The 25,625-nt window shown below is 47.3% G+C and overlaps 1 protein-coding gene across 2 annotated transcripts in view; it reads left to right on the forward strand.

The window, feature by feature from the left end:
- Positions 1-25,625, forward strand: part of MYO5B (myosin VB) — a 342,886-nt gene that overhangs the window by 58,412 nt on the left and 258,849 nt on the right. Inside the window, exon 1 of one of the 2 annotated variants that reach the window (XM_032882534.1) lies at positions 11,056-11,124. The exons of the other annotated variant lie outside the window; for it this stretch is intronic. Coding sequence (XP_032738425.1) covers positions 11,092-11,124 — 33 coding nt within the window. The 5' untranslated portion in view covers positions 11,056-11,091. Of the gene's footprint in view, positions 1-11,055; positions 11,125-25,625 lie in introns of those variants that run through there. 2 annotated transcript variants of the gene reach the window in all.

Raw genomic sequence — 25,625 nt, forward strand, 5'->3', positions numbered from 1 at the left:
CTAGTACTACAGTGTTTTGATTGCTATAGCACTGTTTCTTGTAAGGCAGGTCTACTGGTGATGGACTCTGTTTCTCTTTGTCAGGGAACATCTTTCTTCATTTCTGAAGGATAACTTTGCTGAATAAAGTATTTTTGGTTGACAGTTTTTTGTTTGAGCACTTTGAAATATATCCTCCCACTTTTTTCTGGCTTGTAAGATTTCTGCTGAGAAATCCTCTGATAGCATTATGGGAATTCCTTTGTAAAGTGATAAGCTTCTTTTTTCTTGCAGCTTTTAATAGTCTTTGTCTTTGATTTTGACAGTTTTATTACAGTGTGTATTGGAGAAGATCTCTTTGGATTGAATTTGGGAAATTAAGAGTTTCATGAACTTTGATGTTAGATCACTTTCCAGATTTGGAAGTTTTCAGCCATGATAACTGTAAGTAAACTTGGTCCCCTTCATCCTGTCCTCTCCTTCTGGGACTTCAGTATCTCAGACAACTTCTCGTGATGGTATAACCTAGCAGTTCACACAGGCTTTCTTCATTCTCTTTTTTCATTCTTGGTTCTCCTCTGACTGGACAGTTTTACAGGTTCATTCTTGTACTTATTTCTTCTGCTTAATCTACTCTGATGTTCATGCTCTCTATTGCATTTATTTCATTTATTCTTCAGCTCCAGAATTCTTTTTCGGTTCTTTGGTTCTGGCTCATATGCTTTTCATTTTCATGTATTGATATCCTGATGTCGTTGCCTCTACTGTTTTTTGGAGCTCTCTGAACATCTTGAAACTGCCATTTCCAATTCTTTATTAGGCAAACTAGACACTCATGTCTTTGGGGTTGGTTACTGGAGGATTATTATCTTTCGCCGGTGTCCTGTCCCGCCCTTGAAGTTTAAGTTGCTGTCTTTGCATTCCAAGTAGCATTCCCCTCCTCCTGTCTTTCCTGACATCCAGAGATGAATACCTTCTATCAGTCCTGCTAGGGATTGAGGCTTTTTCAGACCTGTGGATACACATGTTCTGTATTTTCTCTCATGGCAGAATTCTTAAGCTGGTACATCTTCCCTCTGATCTGCAATACACCAGGATGGCGGGGTGTGTGGGGGGGTTCCTTTTTGCTTTCCCAGGGGTGGTGCTAGAGCTCAAGGTTGTGGTCTGTCTCTGGCTTGCAGATTCTGGCTGGTTCACTGAGGGTGCTCACCAGCCATCTACCACAGCTCGCTCTTGCTGCTGTTGGGGGTGCCCACAGAGCTAGCCGTGGGGTGGGGTGGGGGGGCATGGGCCGGGATAGGGCAGTGCTCGGGGTGCTCATGGGCCAGGCAGGATCCACAGGTAGCGTCCTCAGAAACTTGGGGCTGGGCTTCTTGGGGTCTGTGTTCCTGTAATGCCCTCTGAGCAATCCTATCTGCAGCTCTTCCAGCCTCCTCTTGCCCCCAGCTGTGCAGCCCATGACACAGAACTCTCGGTGGGGGAGGAGCCACATGAGCCTCATGGGCATGTCCTGCACAGCTTAGGGAGCCAGCCATGCCCTCCCGGGCTCTCAGTCTCTACTTCTTCCCCACAAGAGAAATCATGAACTGAGAAGGTCTCTTGGCTTGAGCTGTGCCCCCCAAGGGAAGGGTGATGCTGGTAAAGTCAAACTGTTCCTCTTACTTACCCTCTCCAAGGTTTCCAGACTCCCCCCCCACCCTTTTCCCTCCAGTGGTGTGTTGGAACTTCTCTGCTTCCACAGGAGCACTCTTCTCTGGGTAATGGTCTAACTCCATGTTCTCCAGGGACTTCTGGACTGTGGCCATGAGGGGCTGGAGCTAGTTCACAGGCTGGGATCTGCAGCCAGGTCCAAGAACTGTGGGCCTGTTCCCCAGGGTGTGGGTAGGTGAGACCACTTCCGGGTCCCCTGGTGTATGCTGCTGGGTCCCACAGCTCCCCAAAAGGCCCTTTTGTCCATGGATGGGTGCCACCCTGCAGAAGTGTGGGGGAGGCGGGGATACGGGGGTATGACAGATAATGACTTATTTGCTGGTCTTACTAACCTCACTCTTTCCCCCTTTTTTTTTCCCTACCCTCTCCCCCATCGTCCGCACTTGGCAATATGCTAAACACATTCTGCTCTTCTGTAACAACTTACCTTGAAGATCATTTCCTTTTGTTGTTTAAAGAATTTGTTTTAGAGACTTTTTATTTATTTACTTGACAGAGATCACAAGTAGGCAGAGAGGCAGGCAGAGAGAAAGGGGAAAGTAGGCTCCCCCTGAGCAGAGAGCCCGATTTGGGGCTCAATCCCAGGACCCTGAGATCATGATCCGAGCTGAGGCAGAGGCCTAACCCACTGAGCCACCCAGGCGCCCCATAAAGAATTTGTTTTTATGGTTATGTGGTAGTGGTCCTTAAACGTTGTGTATGGAGTCACCTGGGGATCTGGGAGAGGACACAGAGACTCCGGCTTCTTGAGTCAGGACAGGGCCTGGGCCTTTTGACCACGTTGCCCACTGATTCTGCTAAGACCCAGAGTGGAGAGCCCCTGCTCTATGGTATACCGTCCTGTGTCTTTGCTGGACGATGTACCCAGCCCTTGGTGATGGAAGGTTTTGGAAGAATTCTGGAGCTGGAGTGTCCCACACCAGGGCAGTGGTAGGGAGGGCTGGAGTGCCGCGTTAATTTGTGCAGCTTTCCTTGGTTCTTGGTCCTGAGGAGCAGGGCAAGTGACACCATTCCTTGGCAGTTTTTATAGTTGTGTTGCACCCGTCTTTGCTTCTGGGTTGTGGGTCTCCGGCGCACAGCATGTGCATTGGTGTCGCTTGTGTCTTTCCACCTCTCCTCCCTGCTTCTGTCCTTCAGTCTGCCTTTCTCAGCAGCGTGGGCCCCACTGCCTGTGCGGTCATGCCCCAGGCAGTGTTCAGAGGGAATGGTTGCACTTGCCCAAATGGGTTCTTTCCTGTGGCTTGTAGCAACTAGAAGATAGAAAAAGGAAGATCACCGTTATCGAAGGAGTATGGGAAACTTGGGGAATGCACCTAAAATGCAGAAGTGTCGGGACTTTGCTGAAGCGGAGCACTTGGTCCGTCCTGAGTAACTAGTCCAGGTTTCCGGTGGGGTGTGCTGTGGCAGGTTAGCACGGCTCACACTGTCCCGGCAGCTCCGGGGGGCTCCTGGCCTCGAGCAGACACTGGAGACACCTCTGTGCGGAGCGTGGGGCGGGCCTGGCATGGGGTGGGAAGGAAACATGGTGCTTTCTGGTCATCAAGAGGCTTTAGACTTAGGGTCTCAGAAGTCCTCTGGGTCTTTGAAGTAGCCTTTTTTACTAAACGGATCCCTTTTGTAGCTGATAGGCAATAGGATATTAAAAGTTATTTATAGAATTTACTTGCCTTTCAGGTTTCTGCTGAGGTACTTAAAGTTTCTGAATTTCATGCCCCTACTTCTTCTTAACATTGGAGCTTAAACTAGTGCCAGTTTGCCCTTAACCTTTGCTTGATGACAGCCACTGTAACTGGTTGCCAGACGGACTCGGAGCAGGCCCCCCTAGTCCCAAGAACAAAGAGGGTAGAGAAGGTTGGGGCACGTAGAGCTCACCATAGAGGAGTGTCTCCCTGGGGTACAGTGAATGACCATTAATATTTAGTCTCAGGAAGAGTTAGTTACTGTTACTAACGTGGGACCATCGTGACGTAAATCCTATCACAGTCCCTGACACATATGCCGGCTTCATACTCCTTAGAACTATGGAAGGAGAGTTTATCCTTTACATGATGGGAGGCCCAGGCCACAGGTTTAGTAACTGGGAAGAGCTCACACGGCTGGGAAGCTGCAGACTAGGATGTGAGCCGCAGGGTACTTGAACACTTGTCTGTTCCAGCAGGCGTGTTTTGAGGTCCCCTGTCCTTGCATTTCTGGGAGCTCCTTGAAGGCGCATGGTGGCCACTGCAGAGAGTGGATGAGGGTGCTTTGGGGGGTGATAGTCTCTGATTTTGTTCTTAAAGTGCAGAGAGGATGTACTGGCATGCTTGGGAAGGGGAGAAAATAGGTGCGGTATGTCTTGCCAGCACCCACTGCGGAAGCGGGCACCCCTCTCAGCACCGAGTTCTGCAGATTCTTTGTGGAGGGAAATGCTGGTGATGGGGGAAACTGCAGGTACAAAAGCTAGAAACGTTCTCTTCACAAAAAGTTGAGTACAGATCGGACTGCGGGCCATGGTTGGTGTGGTGTTCAGCCTGCTGAATAATTAGAGTGATTTCGAGTTCACGCAGTGTGTGTGCTTGGAAGTCCAGCACTGCCCCAAATAATAGAGGGCAAAGCTTTCCCCTGCTGTTTTGAAACTTGTGAAATGTCCCATTATCACCTCCTGTCACGGTGACAAATAGGCTTTTGCACTGATCTCTGAATCCAGCTAAATGCTTTCAAACTGCCTGTTGCGCCGTAGGTTTTCAAGCTACAAATGCTTCTAACGCTCTGCTCAGCCTACCTTACTATCAAAGAGTAACAATGATGATGCTGATTCCGCTCCAGGGAGCGGAGCGCTGTGCCAAGTGCCGCGCAGTATATAAATGCTTGCGCCGGTGTCAGAAAGGGCTGTGTCCTGGGTGTTTGTAGGAAGTGGCAGGTGGGCTGGGGGCTCTGTACCTACTGCTGTTCTATTGACTCTGATTGTAGATGTGGTTTAAGGCCACTTCCGACAGGGCTTTGGCTGCCTCTCTTACAGTCCTGCTGACTTGTTCAAAGATCCCTGGTATAAAGTGTGCTTGAGCAGAGTGAAATACAGCCCAGGCCTGGAAATGCTAGGGAGGGAGTTAACCCAGGGGGGGTTGGAGCATGAAAAGACAAGTTTTTATTTTTTATTTAACTTAATTTTTATTTTTTATTTTATTTATTTATTATTTTAAATTTTATTTTTAAATTAATTTATTTAAATTTAGTTGACATAGAGTGTGTTATTAGTTTCAGGCGTAGAATTTAGTGATTCATCAGTTGCATGTAACACCCAGTGCTCATTACATCACGTGCCCTCCTTAATGCCCATCACCCAGTTACCCCATCTTCCCCCCTCCCCTTCAGCAACCCTCTGTTTCCTAGGGTTCAGTGTCTTACGGTTTGTCTCCCTCTGTTTTTATTTTTCCTTCTCTTGCCCTATGTACATCTGTTTTGCTTCTTAAATTCCACATGAGCGAAATCATGTATTTGACTTCTTTTACTTAGCATAAGACCCTCTAGTTCCATCCATGTTGCTGCAAATGGCAAAATTTCATTCTTTTTGATGGCCAAATAATATTCCATTGTGTGTGTGCATGTGTATATACACACACACAGCCCACAGCTTCTCTGTCCATTCATCTGTTGATGGACGTCTGGGCTCTTTACATACTTTGATTATCGTGGATATTGCTGTTGTAAACATTGGGGTGCGGGTGCCCCTTTGGATCACTATTTTACTATCCTTTGGATAAATACCCAGTAGTGCAATTGCTGGGTCGATGGGGAGTTCCAGTTTTAACTTTTTGAGGAACCTCCATACTGTTTTCCAGAGTGGCTGCGCCAGCTTGCATTCCCACCAACAGTGTAAGGGGGTTCCCCTTTCTCTGCATCCTCACCAATATCTGTTTCTTAAATTGTTAATTTTAGCTGTTCTGACTGGTGTGAGGTGGCCTCTCATTGTGGTTTTGATTTGTATTTCCCTGAATAACATGTCCGTTAGTCTTTTGGATGTCGTCTTTGGAGAAATGTCTGTTCGTGTCTTCTGCCCGTTTCTTGACTGGAATTTTTGTTTTGGGGGTGTTGAGTTTTGTATGAATGTAATTTCTTTATAGATGTTGCATACTAGCCCTTTATCTGATAATGACATTTGTGAATATCTTCTCCCATTCCCTATGTTGCCTTTTAGTTTTGTTGATTGTTCCCTTTGCTGTGCAAAAGCTTTTTATCTCGATGAAGTCCCAATAGTTATTGGTTTTGTTTCCCTTTGGAGATGTGTTGAGCAAGCAGTTGCTGTGGCTGAGGTCAGAGAGGTTGCTGCCTGTGTTCTCTAGGATTTCGATGGATTCCTATCTACATTAAGGTCTTCCATCCATTTTTGAGTCTATCTTTGTCTGTGGTGTAAGAAAGTGGTCCAGTTTCATTTCTCTGCATGTGACTGTCTAATTTTCCCAACACCATTTGTTGAAGAGACTTTCTTTTCTCCATTGGACATTCTTTCCTGTTTTTGTCAAAGGTCAGTTGACCATAGAGTTGAGTGTCCATTTCTGGACTCTCTATTCTGTTCTGTTGATCTATGTCTGTTCCTGTGCCAGTACCATACTGTGTTGATGATCATGGTTTTGTAACAGAGCTTGAAATCAGGCATTGTGATGCTCCCAGCTTTTGTTTTCTTTTTCAACATTCCTTTGGCGATTTGGGGTCTTGTCTGGTTCCGCACAAGTTTTGGAGTTGTTTGTTCCAGCTCTGTGAAGTATGCTGTCCGTATTTTGATAGGGATTGCATTAAATGCATAGATTGCTTTGGATAGTGCAGGCGTTTGGACAATAATACTTCTAATCCATGAGGATGGAATGCTTTTCCATTTCTCTGTGTCTTCCTCAACTTCTTTCATGCGTCTTCTATAGTTTCCAGAGTATAGATCGTTTACCTCTTTGATTAGGTTCATTCCTAGGGATCTTACGGCGTTTGGTGCAGTTGTAAATAGAATTGATTTTTTGATTTCTCTTTCTGCGGCTTCATTGTTAGTGTACAGAAATGCCACTGACTTCTGCATTTATTTTTATATCCTGCAACTTTTGCTGAATTCTGTATCCGTTCTAGCAATTTTTTGTTGGTGTCTTTTGAGTTTTCTGTGTAGAGTATCATGTTGGAAAAGATGATTTTTAACATTAATATATTGTGATCAGTGTTGAGGAATGGCTCAGATAATTGCTTTCTACTAATTGTTAATACAGTGACACCTTTTTTCTTGTCTAGGTATTGTAGTTTCAGTGTCCTTCCTTTAACATTATACTCATGTACATTTTAGTATGCTCTTCTGAGACATTGTGGGTGAGAGAGCATTGAAGCCATGACTGGGATTTTCGCTCTCGCTCTGTCGGCAGTGCCTGTAAGAGTGTCATGCCCATGAAGCCGTGAACCTCACTGACATTGAGCTGTCTGGTGGGGGAGAGTTGGGGCACTGCTGCAAAGAAGTTGTGTTCAGTCTTGTCTCAGTCTGGGGACTCAGTAATCAGTTGTAAATAGTCACACATGAAACTCTAAATTTTGGTCACTAGAAAATGGTGGGAAGCAGGTAGAGTACAAGGATGCTGGGGCTCTACCCGACCCTGATACCAAGAAGGAAAGTACGCATCTTTCCTTTCTCCCTTAGGGTCCTCTAGGAGGCTACAGGGTAGGAAGTGTGTAGGGGCATAGGGAGCAGGTGGAGAGTCCCTGCAGATGTGTTTGAGCCAAGACCCAGTTGGACCTCCAGAGCGCCCACTGCCTGGGAGGTATAAGGAGAAAGGTGGGCTCTCAGGCTTACGGTTGATGTTGGTAATGAGATGAGCACGTCAAGCAGATCGTGGCAAGTGACTAAGTGACTGAGCCAGTGAATCAAAGTTGACTCTGAGGTCCAGGGTGAAGTCTCACTACCCCATCAACAGGCTGGGCATGAAAGGGTTTGGACTTTTCAGGGTGTAGGGTGTTTGGGATTATGTGGGGCAGGGAATAGAGGGTGGATCCACCTGCCGTGAAGGACCTCCTGACAGTGCCTGGAGTTTGTTTGCCCTGATGTCTAGCAGAGGAGTGACTGTTATCCTGGATCCTATTGGAGTTTTCAGAACAGTTATTTTCCGCTCACCTCGCTCTTCTTGGCTCGCCAAGAGGAAATAAGAATTCACGATGCAGACGAAGACAGGATGGAAAACAGAAGAGCTAGAAGTGTGGTTTTGGGGTGGGCTCACGTGGTGCTGTGTATCTATGGCCTTTGTACCTGATGAGCTCCACCTGAGGGCCCTCTTAGGGACGAAGATGCTGTCTGACAGGGATTTGCTGAGACTTCTTTTTCTGGCTGCAGCCCCTACAGCAGTCCTCACTGAGGGCTGACCTGCTACTGATTGTTGGGAGCACTTTCCTCTCGGGGGGGATTGGTTTTTATTTTTATTTATTTACTTATTTATTTTTATAATCATTTTTTAAATTTATTTTCAACATAACAGTATTCATTGTTTTTGTACCACACCCAGTGCTCCATGCAATCCGTGCCCTCTCTAAGGGGGGGATTGGTTTTTAAATATGGAGTAATGACATCGACTGTGGAACTCCAACATGTTGAGAATGTACACAGAAACAAGAGTGAGGATTTCCAGACTCGGAACTCTGTGATGTGGGAGCTGGAAAGAACTGTAGGAGTTAGCTTACCAATCCCTCTTAGACATAGGGGCGCTGCAGCTGGAGGAGAGGGGACTTGCCCCACATCACAGAGCTGCCTAATGTCCGTGCTGGGATGGGAATCCAGGCTGGCCTGCGGACCAGCGCTGTCTCCTCCCACCTTCATTGTCCTGTATTCCCCTTTCTGCTCCTGTGATTTGGAGTTGGGGAGTAATGAGGCCTCAAGGAAATCCTCCAGCAGCTCCAGGGGACACTGGGAGGAGGAGGCCATCAGTGTATCGCTGGCTGGAAGAATAGGGAAATAAGTCAGCCTAAGTGGAGGAGGGCTGGGGCCAGTGGGAGGTGGGAAGAGGATGGAGCCTGGAATAATCCAGTGCATTCCAATCCCTTTATTTATAAAGATTTTATTTATTTATTTGACACAGAGAAAGAGATCACAAGTAGGCAGAGAGGCAGAGAGAGAGGGGGAAGCAGGCTCCCGGCTGAGCAGAGCCCGATGCAGGCCTTGATCCCAGAACCCTGAGACCATGACCTGAGCCAAAGGCAGAGGCTCAACCCACTGGCCACCCAGGCGCCCCCAATTCCTTTTTAAATAGTGGTGACTGCCCCTGGGTCAGTATGAGAGGACTGGGCATCAGTGCCCAGGCTGAGCAGCGGGGTGTCCTTTAGAGAAGGGTCTAATCCGTTAACAGCAACATATCAACTGGTTGGCCATATCTTCATGTAACATATGAATGACTTAAACACTGGGATCTTTTCAGGGGTCATGAATAAGTACTCTGTTTTATAACTTTAAGTATTTTACAGAAAGGCAACATTGCATGCCTTTCCAACTTCTTAGGGTTTGTCACAGGCAAGTGTAGAAAGCCTGATTTCATGTCCAGTCCTTGGCACTGAGGATAAATCCTGGCGTGCCTGTTACTCAGAAGGACATGGGGTCATTTTATCCAGAAGGTTAGACGTTGGCAGTGGTGTTCCTGACATTACCCAGTCTGCAGGTGAAGGTGGAGGTCATCATAGAGGGATGGTACCTAAAACCCCTTAATAACCCTTATAAACGTTGGCCCTAGACAGGCTCCTCTGACTTCATCCAGTGCTGTTGGAGGAGAGAACTGGATTTTGTTTGGTGAGACGATCTCCGTGTCTCCTGCAGCCCGAGCTGTAATTAGTAAATGACTTTAGCATTAGGACTCCCTTGAGATCTAAGTTTCAATTAACTCCATTCCATGATTCAGTGCAATTAATGACAAATACTGCCTCCTGTAGGGCTTTGATGTTTAAAGCGCCTTGACATACGTCCTAGCATTGGATTCTTAAAAAAAAAGTCCTGTGACCAGAGCAGAACATGGTTCTGGGCCAACAGAAAGGACTGAGGGTTGGAGGAAGAGGTTTGCCCCATACCCCACAGATGGGACAGGATAGGCCTCAGTCCAGAGCCCAGTGCTTTTTGTTGTTGTTATGTTATTTAAGTAATCTCTGCACCCAACATGGGGCTTGAACTCACAATCTTGAGATTGAGAGTCACATGTTTTTCCCACTGAGCCAGCCAGGTGCCTCTGAGAGCCAGTCCAGTGCTGATTTCTGGACCAGAGCTCTTTCTGCCATGGAACTGCTCTGCATGGGAGAAGTGATGCCTGGAGTTTAAGGTGGCAGGGGGCAAGGGCTGTCAGGGCCACCAGAATCAGGTGGACTGGGCAAAGGGGCATGTGCAGAGGAGCCTGGTCAGGGCTCAGGAGCCCTGGAGAAGCTACATTCAACCCTCCTCCAGATGAACTCAGTCGGGATTCCTGGAGTGTGTTCGAGTGCAGAGCACATCACGTAAGCTCCCCGAGCCAGGGGTTTGCATTCCTATGTAGGTCCTGTCCAGGGAGGGGTTGGTGGCATGCTGTGTAGATGACGGTCGTCTGTACCCCTTTTCTAACTGGCACAGAATATTTTCACAAGTGGGGTAGGAGGGTAACACACTGTGTGTGCTTTCCTAGGACAGATGCGCCCTCCTAGGAGTTCACGATTTATCACAAGCCACTGAGGGTGCTTATTGTGTGATTTCTGTACCCATGTCCACCAGTTGGACACTACTGGTTTCCATTCCTGTGTCTTTTTTTTTTTTTTTTTAAAGGTTGTATTTATTTGAGAGAGAGCACGAGACAGGGGGCGGGTCAGAGGGAGAAGCAGATTCCCTGCTGGGCAGGGAGCCCCATGTGGGGCTCCATCCCGGCACTCCAGGAACATGACCCGAGCCGAAGGCAGTTGCCCAACCAACTGAGCCACCCAGGCACCCCTCCTGTGTCCTTTGAAGGAGGGTTTGCCCAGGTCCAGTTAAGATCTTCTGTAGCAGTCACACAAGTGGACAATGTGTGCCCTCACCCAGGGTAACTTTCCTGGAGGATGTCCGTCCCTCCTCTGGAAATGCTAAGGATGTTTTCAGGCATAAGCCATCTGACTCTAACCCAGCAAATTCTATAGGGCAGCCTGGAACTTTTCTCCTTTTCCAAAAAACACTTAATTACCACTCCAAGTGCCTTCTGCTGGCTAATCATTAACCAGCAGAACTTTCTACTTTGTTGAGTAAGTTCTTAGAAAAAGTCACTAGAGGTTTTTTTTGTTTGTTTGTTTTGTTTGCTCTTGCTTTAGATGGGGGCTGATGTATTTTTAACTGCACTCCCAGTATTAACCAACCCTCGTTAACCGGCTCACTAGGTAGCTGGCCCTTAGCCTCGCTGTGTTTGCACGGGTGTATTCTTTGTCAGGAGTGAGTTCATGGAAGCTGCTGTGGACAGGCAGAGAGTTCAGGTGGGCTGGGAAACTGCTGCTTGTCTCCTGGGGGCTGCTGGGGAGGGGTGTCTTGGGGGAAGATCATCAAAAAAACCGGTTTGGTTTGGTTTTTGTTCTTTGTGGTGAAAGAAGCACATCGTGTTCATTTTAGGAAACTCAGAAGTCAGGAGACCAAACAAAGCCACTCTCGTGACCTTTCTTGCCATGTGGAGTCTCTCATACCGATAGCCCCATTCTTTGCCCTTTAGAGGTGGAAGGTAGAAAATATTAGGCCGTATGTGAGCATGATCGAAAGGGCACAGACTTGGGAGCCAGACTCCTGCCTGAGCTCGAGTGGTAGCTCTGTTAGTCCTGGTGACCCGGAGCGACCGCCTTCCCCTCCGCGTGCTTCTGCACAGAGCGGAGGGGATCTCTCCTGGGGCTGTGCGGTCACGGAGGCGACAACACGAAGGGCACTAGGAGATGGGACTGGACCCAGCGAGCTCGGAGCGCAGCTGTTACCACCTTGGCAACATTAACCTGCTTCTGGGTCCTTTATCTGCTTTCCCTCCTGTCAAATGGACGATGATGGCTCCAGTCAGGATATTTGCGCTTTCCTGGTGCGGCTTTCCTGTCTCCCTTGGCCTTCCAGCACGGGTCGTCCGGTGGGGTCTCTGTCACAGTGGTGGCGCGTGGCAGCATTGGTGGAGGCTGACGGTTGCCCATGACAGTGACCGGAAGGGGAAGGGATGGTGTGCCCTGGGTTTGCCATGTGTGAGCTGGTATGCGTGATGTGGGCAGCCGGGGGCTGGGCGGGGGGTCTGTAACCAAGGGGCCGTAAGTGTGTGGAGGTCTTGGCTTCTCCAGAATCCTGCGCTGGCTCAGCCTCGCATGCCCTCCCCGTTCCTCAGCCTCCACCTCCACCACCGCGGGCCGGACCTGGGCGTTTGGTCCAGCCGCCGGAGCTGGCTAGGACCTCTCCTTCTTTGGTGCAGAGGGTGGTGGTGTTCTGTAGTGATTCATCACTGCAACGTAGCAAATTGTTTTACTGTGACTTTAATTAGGCTCCGGGCATGTTTTATGGAAGCAATCCTCTGCAGCTTTTGTAAGTGGAAAGCCTGTTTTTCCAGTGGACTGCAGCCTGACTGGGTACTTTCAGGCTTCACACCAAGGCCATTTCCACTGGGGCCTACCTTGTCATGGGGCCACTCCTGCTTTAGTGTGCTTTGACATGGTATCCACACAGTCCTTGCGAGGTAAACATCATGGTTCTCCATTTCCCAGACAAGGAAACTGAGGGCTTAAGTGAGGGGCTTAGGAAATGTTAAAGATCTCAGCTTCTCAGGTGCTGGGACATGGCCTTCTCCCTAGGCTGTTTGCCCTTTGTACCGCCAGGATGTTGAGCTGTTCCCTGAGCTGCTGACTGAGTTGGGGGGGGGCGCGTTGTTGGGGTGCTCTGCTGTCTCAGGAGCAGGAGGTTTCCTGTTAACGTGTCCCTCCACTGCTCTCTCACACGCATACACCAGTCTCCTTCCCAGACAAGGACAGTAACCTCCTTGCTCCGGCCTTTTCTACTCCTATCCATGTAGGATTCCTTTTCCTAAAATTCTGTTTCTGTGTGGTTTGCAGACCAGGCACTCTGGCTGGCTGCCTGCAGGAAGGGTCACATTCAGAAGCCACCGGTTGACCTCCGATGACCCGTTCTACCTCACTGTCCTTATTCTTCTATTTGTTCTCTTTCCCCTTTCCCAGCCACTTGCTTATGGCCTTATTCATTCATTTGTTCCCCCACTTGGTGTCTCTTTTCATTCTATTTCTTAGACTTCTAGGAACTAACTTCCCCCTTCCCTTTTTGCCAAGCCAATAGTAGTGTATTAGTCTGTGTTCTCCAGAGAAATAAAACTGGGTTGGAGGGTGTGTGTGTGTGTGTGTGTGGTATGTGTGTACACATGTGTATTTAGCTTGCGGGACTCTGGAGGCCGAGCACTGCCATGACTCTTGTCTGCAAGCTGGAGACCCGGGAAAGCTCATGGGTTGCAGTCAGGGTACGAAGTTGAGACTCCTAGAAGAAGCCCTGTTTGAATTTGAATCTAAGGGCAGGGAAGAATGTGTGTCCCAGCCTGCAGGCGGGCAGAAGAGAGGCTGTTAGTGAGCCTTCAGCTGATTGAACAAGGCCCACCCATAGTAGGGGAGCTGTCCTCCTCACTACCATTCAAATGTTAATCTCACCCAGAAGCATCCTCAGAGGCAGAGCAGAAAGTTTGACCAGACATCTGGGCACTCTTTAAAGCTGGCACACACATTAGCTATGACCGGCAGAGATCCTTAAAGCCCCATTTAAATCCCACTTGTTCCAGTGTTTTTCCGGACTACATCAGCTTGCGTGGGACTCAGCCTAGCTACATTCTTCTTAAACTTGCTGGTTCTACTGGAGCTCAGCGCTTCGTGGTATTGTCCCTCCATTGTTCTCCAAGTACTTTCACCAAGTACCTCTTGCCTCCCCCACTAGGTTTGAAGGACGGATACCATGACTTCTACCATTTTTCCCTCTCCCGTGGGATAGAGTGCTGGATCAATAAGAGCTTTCCTTAGCTCAGTTTCTCAGTGGTTAAAATGAAGGATACCGAACTTGGCTCTTGGGATTACAGACCAAGGTGATGGCTTTGGAGAACCCGGGGTCTTGTTTCCTACAGGCAGTCAGAGAAGGGGTAATAAGCCAGTATTTGGTGTACATTAAGTGCCCAAGTATTGTCAAGATGCTTGACATTTTCATCAAATGCTTTTGGATTGTTTGAGCTTCCCTGGCGTGGTGGGGAGAGCAGTGGACTCCGGCTAGTTGTGTAATCTCCAGCAACTTGCTCTCCTGTTTGGCTGCACATCTTTTTGATGGAGCTAGCTGGCCCTGCCCTATATGCTTCTTGGGTCTTGTGAAGGTGGAATTAAGGTGATAATAGCTAACTTTATTTTTATATACGGCAGACACTGTTCTTAAAACACTTTTTGCATGTCAACTCATTTAATTTCTATAGCTCTTTGAAGTACATATTTTCTCATTTGGCAACTGAAGTTCAGAGAGCCTTAATAAAGTCAGAGTAGCAGGGCTGGCTCTTTCCAACCTGGGAGGGCTGGCTCCACAGTGCACACTCTGAACCACTGAGTGTCCTGTAAGATTGTGTGGGAAGGGTATTGGAAGCTTGGCAAACTCTGGCTAAGACCCATTTGAGCAGGCCCTTCAGAGGCTAATGCATGACTGCAGTTCCCTGGGGAGTTTGCCAGGCCTGGACCCCGTATAAGCTGAGAGCAGAAATGTGTACATCAGCCCTTGTCAGTGCCTTTGCTCACCAGAGTGACATGCTGCATTCACTACCCACATTTCAGACAACCAAGGAATGTTTCCCAGACAGGCCCTCCTTCAGCTTCCCTGTGATTTGCCCTCTTAGCTCAGGTCATCACCTTTGTGGCCAGTGCTATAACTACACGATCACTGGTGGTGGTATGCTTTGTGGACTGTAGACGCTTTCAGGGTAGGGGCAGAAGCTGTTTGGTTCACTGTTTGTCCCTAGGGCCCGGTGTGGCATCTGGCCAGGGGGCCCACACCTAGGGCCTGAGCAGGACAATGTTGGACCTATGTAATAGTTTTTATTGTGGTAAAATACATGAAAGGAAACTTACTATTTTAACAGTATTTGAACCTTTTTTTTTTTTTTTTAAGATTTTATTTATTTACTCGACAGAGACCACAAGTAGGCAGAGAGGCAGGCAGAGAGAGAGAGAGAGGAGGAAGCAGGGTCCCCGCAGAGCAGAGAGCCCGATGTGGGGCTCAATCCCAGGACCCTGGGATCATGACCTGAGCCGAAGGCAGAGGCTTTAACCCACTGAGCCACCCAGGCGCCCCTGAACCATTTTTCATTGTACAGTTCTGTGGCATTAACTACATTCACACTGTTGTGCAAACATCACCATCATCTATCTCCAGTGTCAGCTTCCCAAAGTAAAACTCTATGCCAGTTAAACGCTAACTTCCTTATTGCCATCTCTGCTTACCCCTGGCAACCATCATTCTGCCTTTTCTCTCTGAATTTGCTTCTTCTAGGTCCCTTATGTAAATGGAATATGTATTTGTCCTTTCGGGTTGGCTTATTTATCTTAGCATAATGTCTTCAAGGCTTGCCCAGAGTAGAGCCTGTGTCAGCATTTCCTTCCTTTTTTAAGTTAGGATAATTTTCCATTGTATGTATAGACCACTCGCTGTTTACCTATTCATTTGTCCATGAACATTTTGGATTGTTTCCACCTTTTGGCTTTGGTGACTGAGGCTGCTGTGCATTTTGGTGTGCAAGTATCTTTGAAATACTGCTGTTATTCTTTTGGGTATATACCTATAGATGCTGAATAATCTAGAGGTTAAGTAGCCTGGCCCTTGCAAAACCCTTTCCGCGGTTCTGGCACATAGAAAACACTAGATACTTGGTAAGTAAAAATAAAACTCTAGGCATCTTTGTGTCAATGGACTCTTCAATTCAGACCACTTCTTTTTAGTTTAATATTTAGATATTGTTTAATATCTAATTTTTAATATTTAATATTTAGTGTATGGCCTAGTACTCCTTGAAAAAGGGGAGCTCTAATGGTAGCTTCGGGCTCCATTCTGGCCCCACCCCAATGGCTGGACATTCCTGGGCCCTACTCCCACGGGGACACCTCTCTGGCAGACCCCTGCAGCCTCAGGGCAGTGGTCAGGGTGGGGGGCACAGTTGCAGGAGACTTCTGTTCCTGTTGCCGCTCCTGCTCCTTCATTGGAATCTGATTTCCAGTGCTGCGGTCTCTTTATTTATGGTGATGCCTCTGGCTGTTCCGTCTGGGGAAGTTAAAGTAAGACTTTCTCCATGCTTTCTTGGATGTCTGCAGTTTATCGGGGGGGAGGGGGGTTATTATAACATTTTCGGTAATACTTAATATTAAAGTTTGCCTTAAAAAATAGCGTGTACTGGGGCGCCTGGGTGGCTCGGTGGGTTAAAGCCTCTGCCTTCAGCTCAGCTCATGATCCCCGGGTCCAGGGATCGAGCCCCACATCGGGCTCTCTGCTCCGCAGGGAGCCTGCTTCCTCCTCTCTCTCTGCCTGTCTCTCTGCCTACTTGTGATCTCTCTCTCTCTGTCAAACAAATAAAATATTAAAAAAAAAATAGCATGTACTACTCAATTCCTGAGCAGCAGGAGAGAGATCCTGAAGCAGTGCCGTGGAGTTAACGGTGGGAAGGAGGCTGTGGTAAAGTTTTGAAACTCAGGTCGTGGCTTTATGCATTTTCTATACTGGACACTTGTACAAGGATTCAGTGTAGTTCATACATCTGTATTTTCTGGTTCCAAAGCATTTTCTGGTTCTGTGGTATTCCTATTCTTTGAAAGAATCTTTTTGTTCTTCTTTAATGTTGACTTGAAAGGAGAGCTGAGATGGAAAAAAATGTGCACTTCCCCTAAGGCTTTTAATAAAACAGAAGAGAGAGCACGATGATGGCTGCTATAGGGGAATGGCACTACCCGTGACTGAGGGTGTGCAAAGGGACCCGGAGGCTCGGGACAAGATAAACCGATCTTCCCCGTCGGAATGTGTCTATTCAACTAAAGAAACCACATCGTGAAGATGTTTTCGCCTGTGTTGGAAAACTCTTAAAGAACCTGGTGGTTTTATGGTGAAGTCGGCAAAGCTTGGAGAATAGCACTGTAGTAGCTAGCACGCACCTCAAAACCCAGGGCAAGCAGTGTTAGCAGAGGGCATGTCTGCTATTTGCAGACACAGTAGAAGGAAATTTCCTGTTAATCATAGGTTAAAGGGTGGTTTTGCTGAATTTCTGGGTGGCAGTTCCATCCAATCTAATGAGAGCACAAGCACAGGGTCCATGCGATGGTAGAAGTGGACTCTGTGTAGCTTGTGGGCCTGTTAGGGACTCGCAGGACTGCTTGGGGGAACCACCTGCTGTGTGCATGGTCTGGGTCTGTGTTGTGGATATGCACAAACAAACCCTATCCGAGGACGCAGCTGTCCATTCGGTGATAAGCTACCTGAGGGCAAGGATCAGCAGGAAGCACAGGGCAGACTTCCAATGGGTTTGTGAGCAATAACAGAACGTGTTTGCCCCTCACTGTCTGAAGATGGCTGTCTTACAGTCTCTTGTAGAGCCCATTAAAAACAACTCAAGGGCACCTGGGTGGATCAGTGGGTTAAAGCCTCTGCCTTCGGCTCAGGTCATGATCTCAGGGTCCTGGGATCGAGCCCCGCATCGGGCTCTCTGATCAGCAGGGAGCCTGCTTCTTTCTCTCTCTGCCTGCCTCTCTACCTACTTGTGATCTCTGTCAAATAAATAAATAAAAATTAAAAAAATAATAAAAACCTCGAGGTGAAGTTTACATAACATACCACTGACCTTCACAAAGTGTACAATGAGCGCCACTCCGTGCGTTGACCCTGTTGTGCAATGACTACTCTGGTTCCAGATGTTTCTACCACCCGCAAAGGAGGCCCCATTACCCATTTCTCCCTCCCTCTGGTCCTGGTAACCACTAGGCGGCTTCTTGTCTCTATAGATTGGCCTGCTCTGGATATTTCGCAGGAATGGAATCCTAGAAGATGTGACCGTTCCTGTCTAGCTCCTTTAATAAAGCACGACGTTTTCACCTGCATTCTAGCACATGCCAGAACTTCATTTCTTTTTGTAGCTGAGTACTAGTCCAGTGTGAGGATCTACCACATTGTGTTAATCTGTTCCTCAGCTGATTGGTACTCGGGTAATTTCCGTCTTTCCGGCTTTTTAGCCATTGTGAATAGTGCGGCTATGAACATATGTGGGAAAGTATTTGGGCACCTGTTCTCCGTGCCCTCGGGTACATGCCTAGGAGTAGAATTGCTGAATCATGGTGTTTCTGGGCTCTGCCGTGTCAGGCAACACCGCGCTGTTTTCCACAGCGGTGCACCATTTGACATCTGAACTGGGATGGGTGAGGGTAATCATCTCTTCACGTCCTTGCCAGCTCCTGTTTTCTGTTTGGATTCTAGCCGTTCTCGTGGGTGCAAAGTGGTATTTCACTGTGCATCTGATTTGCCGTTGAGGACTTGTCTTTAGGCAACACCAAGAACAACTTTGTTTTTATTTATGGCAGACTTCCTGGAAGGAGTGACTTTGAAGTGAAATGTGTAGGATCAGGAGGCAGGTGGTACGGTGATAAACTGTCATTGAGTGAATGCCTTCTCTGTACCAGTGTTTCTAGAGTTTCCTGTGCATTACATTCTCCAACCACTCTGCATTTTCCGTGTGAGGAAACAGAACCTGGAGTGGCTAAGTGACATGTGTAAGGTTGCGTGGCTGCCAGCCAGCACCCCTGGGGTTCCGTTCAGGGTCACTCATCTGACTGCAAAAGCCCTCAAAAGCTCATGCTCTTTCCTTGGGGAGTTTGAATCTTGGCAGCAGGGAAAAAGAAACCTGTCCATTTAGAATATTTTAGTAAAAAAGTAAAGCCTTCCCAGATGGTGATGGATAAGGGCAGGTGTTGGCACTTGTCTGAGGTCCTGGAGTCTTGAGGTGTCCGCTGCTACTCCTATGAGCGGGCCTCAGCAGCCAGTGTCTCCCCAGGCTGGCGGCTAGGGGACAAAGTGCCGCCTCCTGCTGGGGGCACCGCATGGTCTCTTTCTTGTCCCAGTGTCAAAGTAAAGACTTCCTAATTGCATTAAACGATGAGGTCGAGGAAGCACGCAGGGCGAGCCCCAGCTATAGTGAATTTTGGAGAACACCTTCTGTTAGTGATATAAGTTGGTTCTCAGTAAATATTGGCTGAACCAAATTGGGTGGAAGTTCTGGAAAAAAAACCAGACTGAATCTTCTAATTGCACAGTAACCTGATGTTTAAAAGTCCTTTGATGAATCCTGTTCTACATAACCCTTTGGCTGTTATCTTTTAGGTAAATCTGCTTTCCTGTATTAGGTTAGTTTAGTGTGAGATGTACCAGCATTGGAAATCTACTTAAAATCAGTGATACTGTCTATAACTCTTACTGTATAGAGACTGTTTATTAAGCCTCTTTGGAAATTGACAGGGTGAAGAAGTAATTGAGGCCTCAAGAAGCTTCTAAATCTGGGGGCGACTGGGTGGCTCAGTTGGTTAAGTGTCTACCTTTGGCTTGGGTCATGGTCTCAGTGTACTGGGATTGAGCCCTACATTGGGATCCCTGCTCAGTGGGGAGCCTGCTTCTCCTCTTTCCACCTCTTTATCCCTCTGTTCTCTCTTTCTCTCTCAAATCTTAACCCCCCCCAAAAAAAACCAAAACCCCAAACTTCTAAATCTGGAAGGAGGGACAGATAGGCAAACTATAAAAGACCGTGTAGGTATTGTAGGGGTGTGCACACTGGGGCTTAAAGTGCCTCAGGAGGAGTTGACAGAAGGCTTCATGAAGCTGCTTGGAGGGAAGGAACTCAGGAGAAAGACTTGGCAAAGGACGACTCAAACAAGGCCTGGAAGAATTTTAAAAGCTAGGAGAAGGGAAACTGTTTCAGGTATGGGGAGCAGTGTAGGCAGAGGCTCAGAGGAAAGTGCAGCTGAATTGCCAGTAAGTTGCTGGACTTGGCTGGCTTTTTGGCTGGAGGGCAGGTTGGAGGTGGACAAGAGCGATCCCTTGTGGAGTCTGGCCTGAGAAGCTCCTAGAATGTGTGAGGACTTCTAAGCAGGGTGTGGGTATGTTTTCACCACTTCAAGCTACCCAGGAGGCAGCAGTGCTCAGAAACTACTTCTGAAGGTGAAGGGAGACCAGCAGCAAGGTGTAAACTGGCAGGGTGGACCCCCCTGCGCCCCCTACACCCCGGGAGTGAGGACAACCTCTGACCCTGGTGCAAAGCGTCCTCCAACACCATACCAAGCGGGGATTCTCTCCGCCTCACATGTGAAGAAATGAAGGCTCCAGTGCAGAGTGGCTTGCTTGCGGGAGGACAGCTTCTGTGGAGGAGGGCCACGGCTATACCCAGCGAAGCCGGGTGGCCCGCACACCTGCTCCCCTGGTTGGGGAGCAGGGCTCCTGGCAGCTTTGATGGCTCCACTTTCTAGGAGTCCGTGCTTAGATGGGGACTGGTTGGGACCTCCTGGGGTTCTGTGGGTCCCCGCAACAGAATAATGCTGCCCAGAGAAGTGAGGGCTCTCCCTGCTGCCGCTCCCATCTTCTGCGTGCCTCTCCATGAGTTAGGGAAGGTTTCCGGAGTCCGGGAATGGACTCCGGAATCCTCTTGCTTCTTGGCTGAGGAGGGACTTTTTGGGTAGCCGGCTGTGCAACCCCATGGAACATGGGCTCTCTGCAAAGCTAGTCTTGAGCAGACCTAGCTTTCAACCTCACTCAAGTGTTTTCCACCTTTTAGACTCAGGGCTCCCTCAAGAAGAAACATGTACCACGAAGGTGGGGAAGCTGACCAGCGTCAGACATGGTACTCTGCCCCCAAAGGAAACGACAGAAGTACCATTCAATGAATCCTTGTTTCTTCTCAATATCCTAAAAGCTGAAGTGGATTGCTTAAATTCTTGAGATTTAGCAAGTGTGTGTGTGTGTGTGTGTGTGTGTGTGTGTGTGTGTGTGTGTAGTATTCTGTTTGTGGAGTACCTAGTGGTATTTCTTGTTTAATACCTTCCTGAATGTCCCATTGAGCTTGGAAGGTGGATATTTTAAGCATACTCTTCTTGGCAAACCCAACATTCAGAGTTATGAGAAGGCTGTTACCTCCTCTCTCCCTGCCCACTCCCCCCAGGCTTCCTTCTTCTTAGGCTACTGTGGGGGCAGAGTCTAGTTAATCATCTCATTTTAGGATATTTGTATGTATTAGAAGGTATCCAAAGCAAACTAGAAAAAATTTTTCTTGTTGGCAAGATCCCTGTTAGCTAATCGTATTTTCTTCTACAAATTTTCTGTGAAGCCCCGAAAGGAAATCTTGAAACAGGTCAGGATTAGAGCTGTGCCTGACTTGAACAGCTTGGGTTGGTTTATGTTAGTGGGTTTTGTTTCGTCGCATCCTCCCTTGAATGAGGGAGGGGGGGACCCGTTATACATACTTTCTGCTGCAGATGAAGAGCACCAGTTCTTTTTGCTGACTCTGGAACTTCCTACAAAACCCCTGCATGTCTGCGTCTCTTCTTTAGAGGGCAGAGACTGTCCTTTCTGCCGGACTTTTCTCTCTGGCCCTGCCGTGGGAACTGGGCAGCCCACTGAGTACAGAACTTCTCCAGCCCCGGAGGATTAGACTGGATCTGCAGCGACAGCAATCTGCGAATCCGCAGACAAAAAGTTTGGGGAGATGGAATGCAGCTGTTGGTGTAATGAGTCAGGAGAGAAAATAGAATTTGAGGATTAAAAAAATACTAAGCTGGAAGATGTGAAGAGCCTGTAGCATAATTGCTCCTTGGCTCCATGTTCGCAGTGGATCTGAATGCTGTCCTGGGGCCCCTGTGTGTTGGTGAGCAGCGCGCTCAGCATCCGCACGCTTCCAGAGCTTGCCGGAACCCACCTCCCTGGGCCTGCCTCAGACCTGCTGGATCAAAATAAGTGGGCAAGAGCCCAGAAGTCTGTTCTAACAAGTCTTCCAGGTGGTTCTTCATGCTGAAATTGAGAGATTGAGAAAACCCAGCATTTAAGGAGAGCTTAGGGACCGAGTACACTGAGGGATAAAGAAACAGATCCAGGGAGGTCCCTACTTGACCCAAGCTTTGTTAGCAAGTTAAAGGATGAGCGGTGGGCTACACAATCACAGTTTCTAATGTGGTCTGTGACCAGCATCAGGGGCACCTGGGAGCTTGTTAGAAATGCACATGCATGTGTGCCAGGCCTATGGCTCAGAATTTTGGGGGAGAGGATATGTTTAGCAAGCCCTCTAGGGGATTCTCAAACATGGCCAAGGTGTGAGCCATGAGCCTTGGCTCCCAGCTCTTAGCTGCATTTTCCTCACACCCAGAGCTGCTTATTCTAAGGTACTCAAGGCCATGATCCTTCCAAGATTGGTTGGGATTCAGATTTGGAAACGTGGTGCCGCCTACACATTTTCCCTATAGTCACAGACTAGGATCTAATGGTCTGGGGGTGAACGATGGTCCTGAGGTGCCTAGGACTGTGGTTTCTCCAGACCAGGGACTTCGAGTGTTGAATTGGGAAAGTCTTGGACAAAATGAGACGGTTGGTGCTCCTGGCTGGTCTCAGCATTTTTTTTTTAAGGTTGATTATATTCTACTGAGTTAGAATCATTTGACGAACATTTTCTTGATTGTACTGAGTGTAGGAGGCTAGGCAGTAATGAAAAGGCCATTTTCATTAAGTGCGGGGTAATGTATGGCTGTCATCCACTTGAATCCATTACCCTTTTCTTCTCCATGTGAAACCTGGCACTGCGGGAGGAGATGGGATGGGCCCTAATTTTTGCTCCTTTGTACAGTAAATGGTTAGAGTACTGAATGGTGAGCCCCTTGGACGCAAGGCCTGTTGTGTGCCACGTGGTGGGGAAGTTACATAAGCCAGAGACTGGTCTGTGGGCTCAGTCCCCAGGCAGCGGTGGTAGTCTGAAAGAGGAGGGGATTTTTTAGTAATAGAATAGGACCTGCTCAGGAGCTGAAGCTGGGAAGCTCTTTGGGCATTGTTGAAGTGTAGCTTTTCCTTCTCCTGCTCAGCTGGGCAGTGCTGGGGCCTACAGACAGAAAATAATGGCCTTGTTTCTTTATGCACTTCCTTTGTCTGGGCTTCCCAGAGCTTTTAAGGAGCACTTAGGTATTAATTCTCCTCTTTTCCAGAATATAGGTTTTAGTTCTAGAAAGGAAGAAAACCAGACTCCCAGGGAGAAAGGGGGCAATGGTATGGTATGTAGAATTATATAATCCAAAGTTAGTCTTAAAATGTTTAACGGGGGGTGCCTGGGTGGTTTAGTCAGTTAAGCATCTGCCTTTGGCTCAGGTCCTGATCCCGGGCTTGAGCCCTAGTGGGCACCCTGCTCGGCGGGGAGCCTGCTTCTCCTTCTCCCTGTGCCTCTCCCCCTGCTTGTGAGTGTTCTTGCTCTCTCTTTCGAATAAATAAACCTTAGAAAAAATGTTTAACTGATGTCTTCTGGACTTTCATGTATGTGCTTAGAGCTCATGGAGACCTGTTCTTCGTCAGGCAGTGGGGCTGGAAGTGCTTTCCCAGGCCTTCGGAGACTGGCTTCAGGTGGAGGTGTAGGATGTTGGCTCTTCTGGAAGGACTGGGCGGGAAAAGCTCAGAGCTTACGATTCATGGGTGGGCTTGGGGAGCTTGAGGTTTCCCCTGGACTTAATTGTAGAAATTAACTGCTGGCTTTTTATAGGAACTTGTTCACAACCATCCTCACTTAAGTCCTTTTTTTCACTCCCAAATTGGGACCAAAGAATGTATTCGATCATGCCTTAACAAAGGGCATTTAAAAAAAGTTACTTAAATTCCAGTTCTTTAGCATACAGTATAGTACTAGTTAACTACAGTATAATACTAGTGATTCAATACTTCCGTATGGCACCCGGTCCTCATCCTCACAGGTGCACTCCTTAATCCCCATCTCGTATTTAATCCATCCCCTCACCCTCCTCCCTCTTGGTCTACTGGTAACCATCAGTTCTCTATAGTTAACAGTCTGTTTCTTGGTTCTGCCTTTTCCCCTTTGCTCATGTTTCTTAAATTCCATATATGAATGAAATCGTATGGTATGTTTTTCTGATTTATTTCACTTAGCGTTATACTCTCTAGATCCATCCACGTCATTGCAAATGGCAAGATTTCATTCTTTATGGCTGAATAATACTCCTCTGTATCATATCTTCTCTATCCATTCATCAGGTGGATGGTCACTGAAGCTGTTTCCATAATTTAGCTATTTTAAGTAAATGCTGCTATAAACATAGGGGTGCGTGTATCCCTTTGAGTTACTGTTTTTGTATTTTTCTGTAAATACTCGGTAATGCAGTTGCTGGGTTGTAAGGTAGTTCTATTTTTAGCTTTTTGAGGACCCTCCCTACTGTTTTCCAGAGTGACATTCCCACCAGCAGTGCAGGAGGGCTCCCCTTTGGCCACATCCTTCTCCAGCATCTTCACATGTGGTTGATCTTAGTCATTCTAACAGGTGTGGGGTGATGTTTCACTGTAGTTTTGATTTGTATTTCCTTGATGATCAGTGATGTGGAGCATCTTTCCACGTGTCTGTTGGCCATCTGTGTCGTCTTCAGAAAAATATCTTTGTCTTTTGCCCATTTTTAATTAGGTTATTTGTTTGTTGAATGTGGAGGTCTGTAAGTTTTTTTTTTTTTTTAATGAACATATAATGTACTTGTTTCAGGGGTACAGGTCTGTGAGTCATCAGTCTTACACAATTCACAGCACTCACCATAGTGTAAGTCCTTGATATATTTTGGTTGCTAACCTTTATCTAATACATCATTTGTAAGTGTCTTCTCCCATTCTGTGGGTTGCCTTAATTTTGTTGATTGTTTCTTTCACTGTGCAGAAGCTTTTTATTTTGACGTAGTCACAACAGTTTATTTTTGTTTGCCTTGCCTCAGGAGACCTATCTAGAAAGAAGTTGCACCAGCGGATGTCTGAGAAATTACTGCTTGTGCTTTCATCGAAGACTTATGGTTTCAGGTTTCACATTTAGGTTCATTAATCCATTCTGAACTTATTTTTGTGTAGGGTGAAAGAGTGGTCCAGTTTCATTCTTCTGCATGTTGCTGTCCAGTTTTCTCAACACCATTTGTTAAAGAGACTGTTTTTCCCTTCAATTCTGCTTTGTCCAAAAATTAACTGCTCATACAATTGTGGGTTCATTTCTCGGTTTTCTGTTTTTTTAAAATTTTTAATTTTTTTGTTAACATATAATGTATTATTAGCCCTAGGGGTACAGGTCTATGAATCACCAGGTTTACACCCTGCGCAGCACTCACCATAGCACATACCTTCCCAAATGTCCATAACCCAACCACCCTCTCCCTCCCCCTCTTCCTCCAGCAATCCTCAGTTTGTTTTGTGAGATTAAGAGTCTCTTACGGTTTGTCTCCCTCCCAATCCCATCTTGTTTCCTTTATTCTTTTCCTACCCCACAAACCCCCCACGTTGCCTCTCAACTTCCTCATATCAGGGAGATCATATGATAATTGTCTTTCTCTGACTTATTTTGCTCAGCATAATAGCCTCTAGTTTCATCCACGTCATTGCAAATGGCAAGATTTCATTTCTTTTGATGGCTGCATAGTATTCCATTGTATATATATTGGGTTTTCTGTTCTTTTGAACTATGTCTATTTTTGTGCCACTACCGTGCTGTTTCGATTACGACAACTTTTTAACAAACTTGAGGTTTGTAATTGTGATGCCTCCACTTTGCTTTTCTTTTTCAGGATTGCTTTGGCTATTCGGGGCCGTTTGTGGTTCCATACAAAGCTTAGGATTGTTCTAGCTCTGTGAAAAATGCTGGTGGTGTTTTGGTAGGGATTGCCTTAAATGTGTAGATTGCTTTGAGTAGTATAGCCATTTT

The sequence above is a fragment of the Lontra canadensis genome, unplaced genomic scaffold, assembly GCF_010015895.1.
Source record: "Lontra canadensis isolate GAN:19392208 unplaced genomic scaffold, GSC_riverotter_1.0 scaffold82, whole genome shotgun sequence".
Taxonomy (NCBI): domain Eukaryota; kingdom Metazoa; phylum Chordata; class Mammalia; order Carnivora; family Mustelidae; genus Lontra; species Lontra canadensis.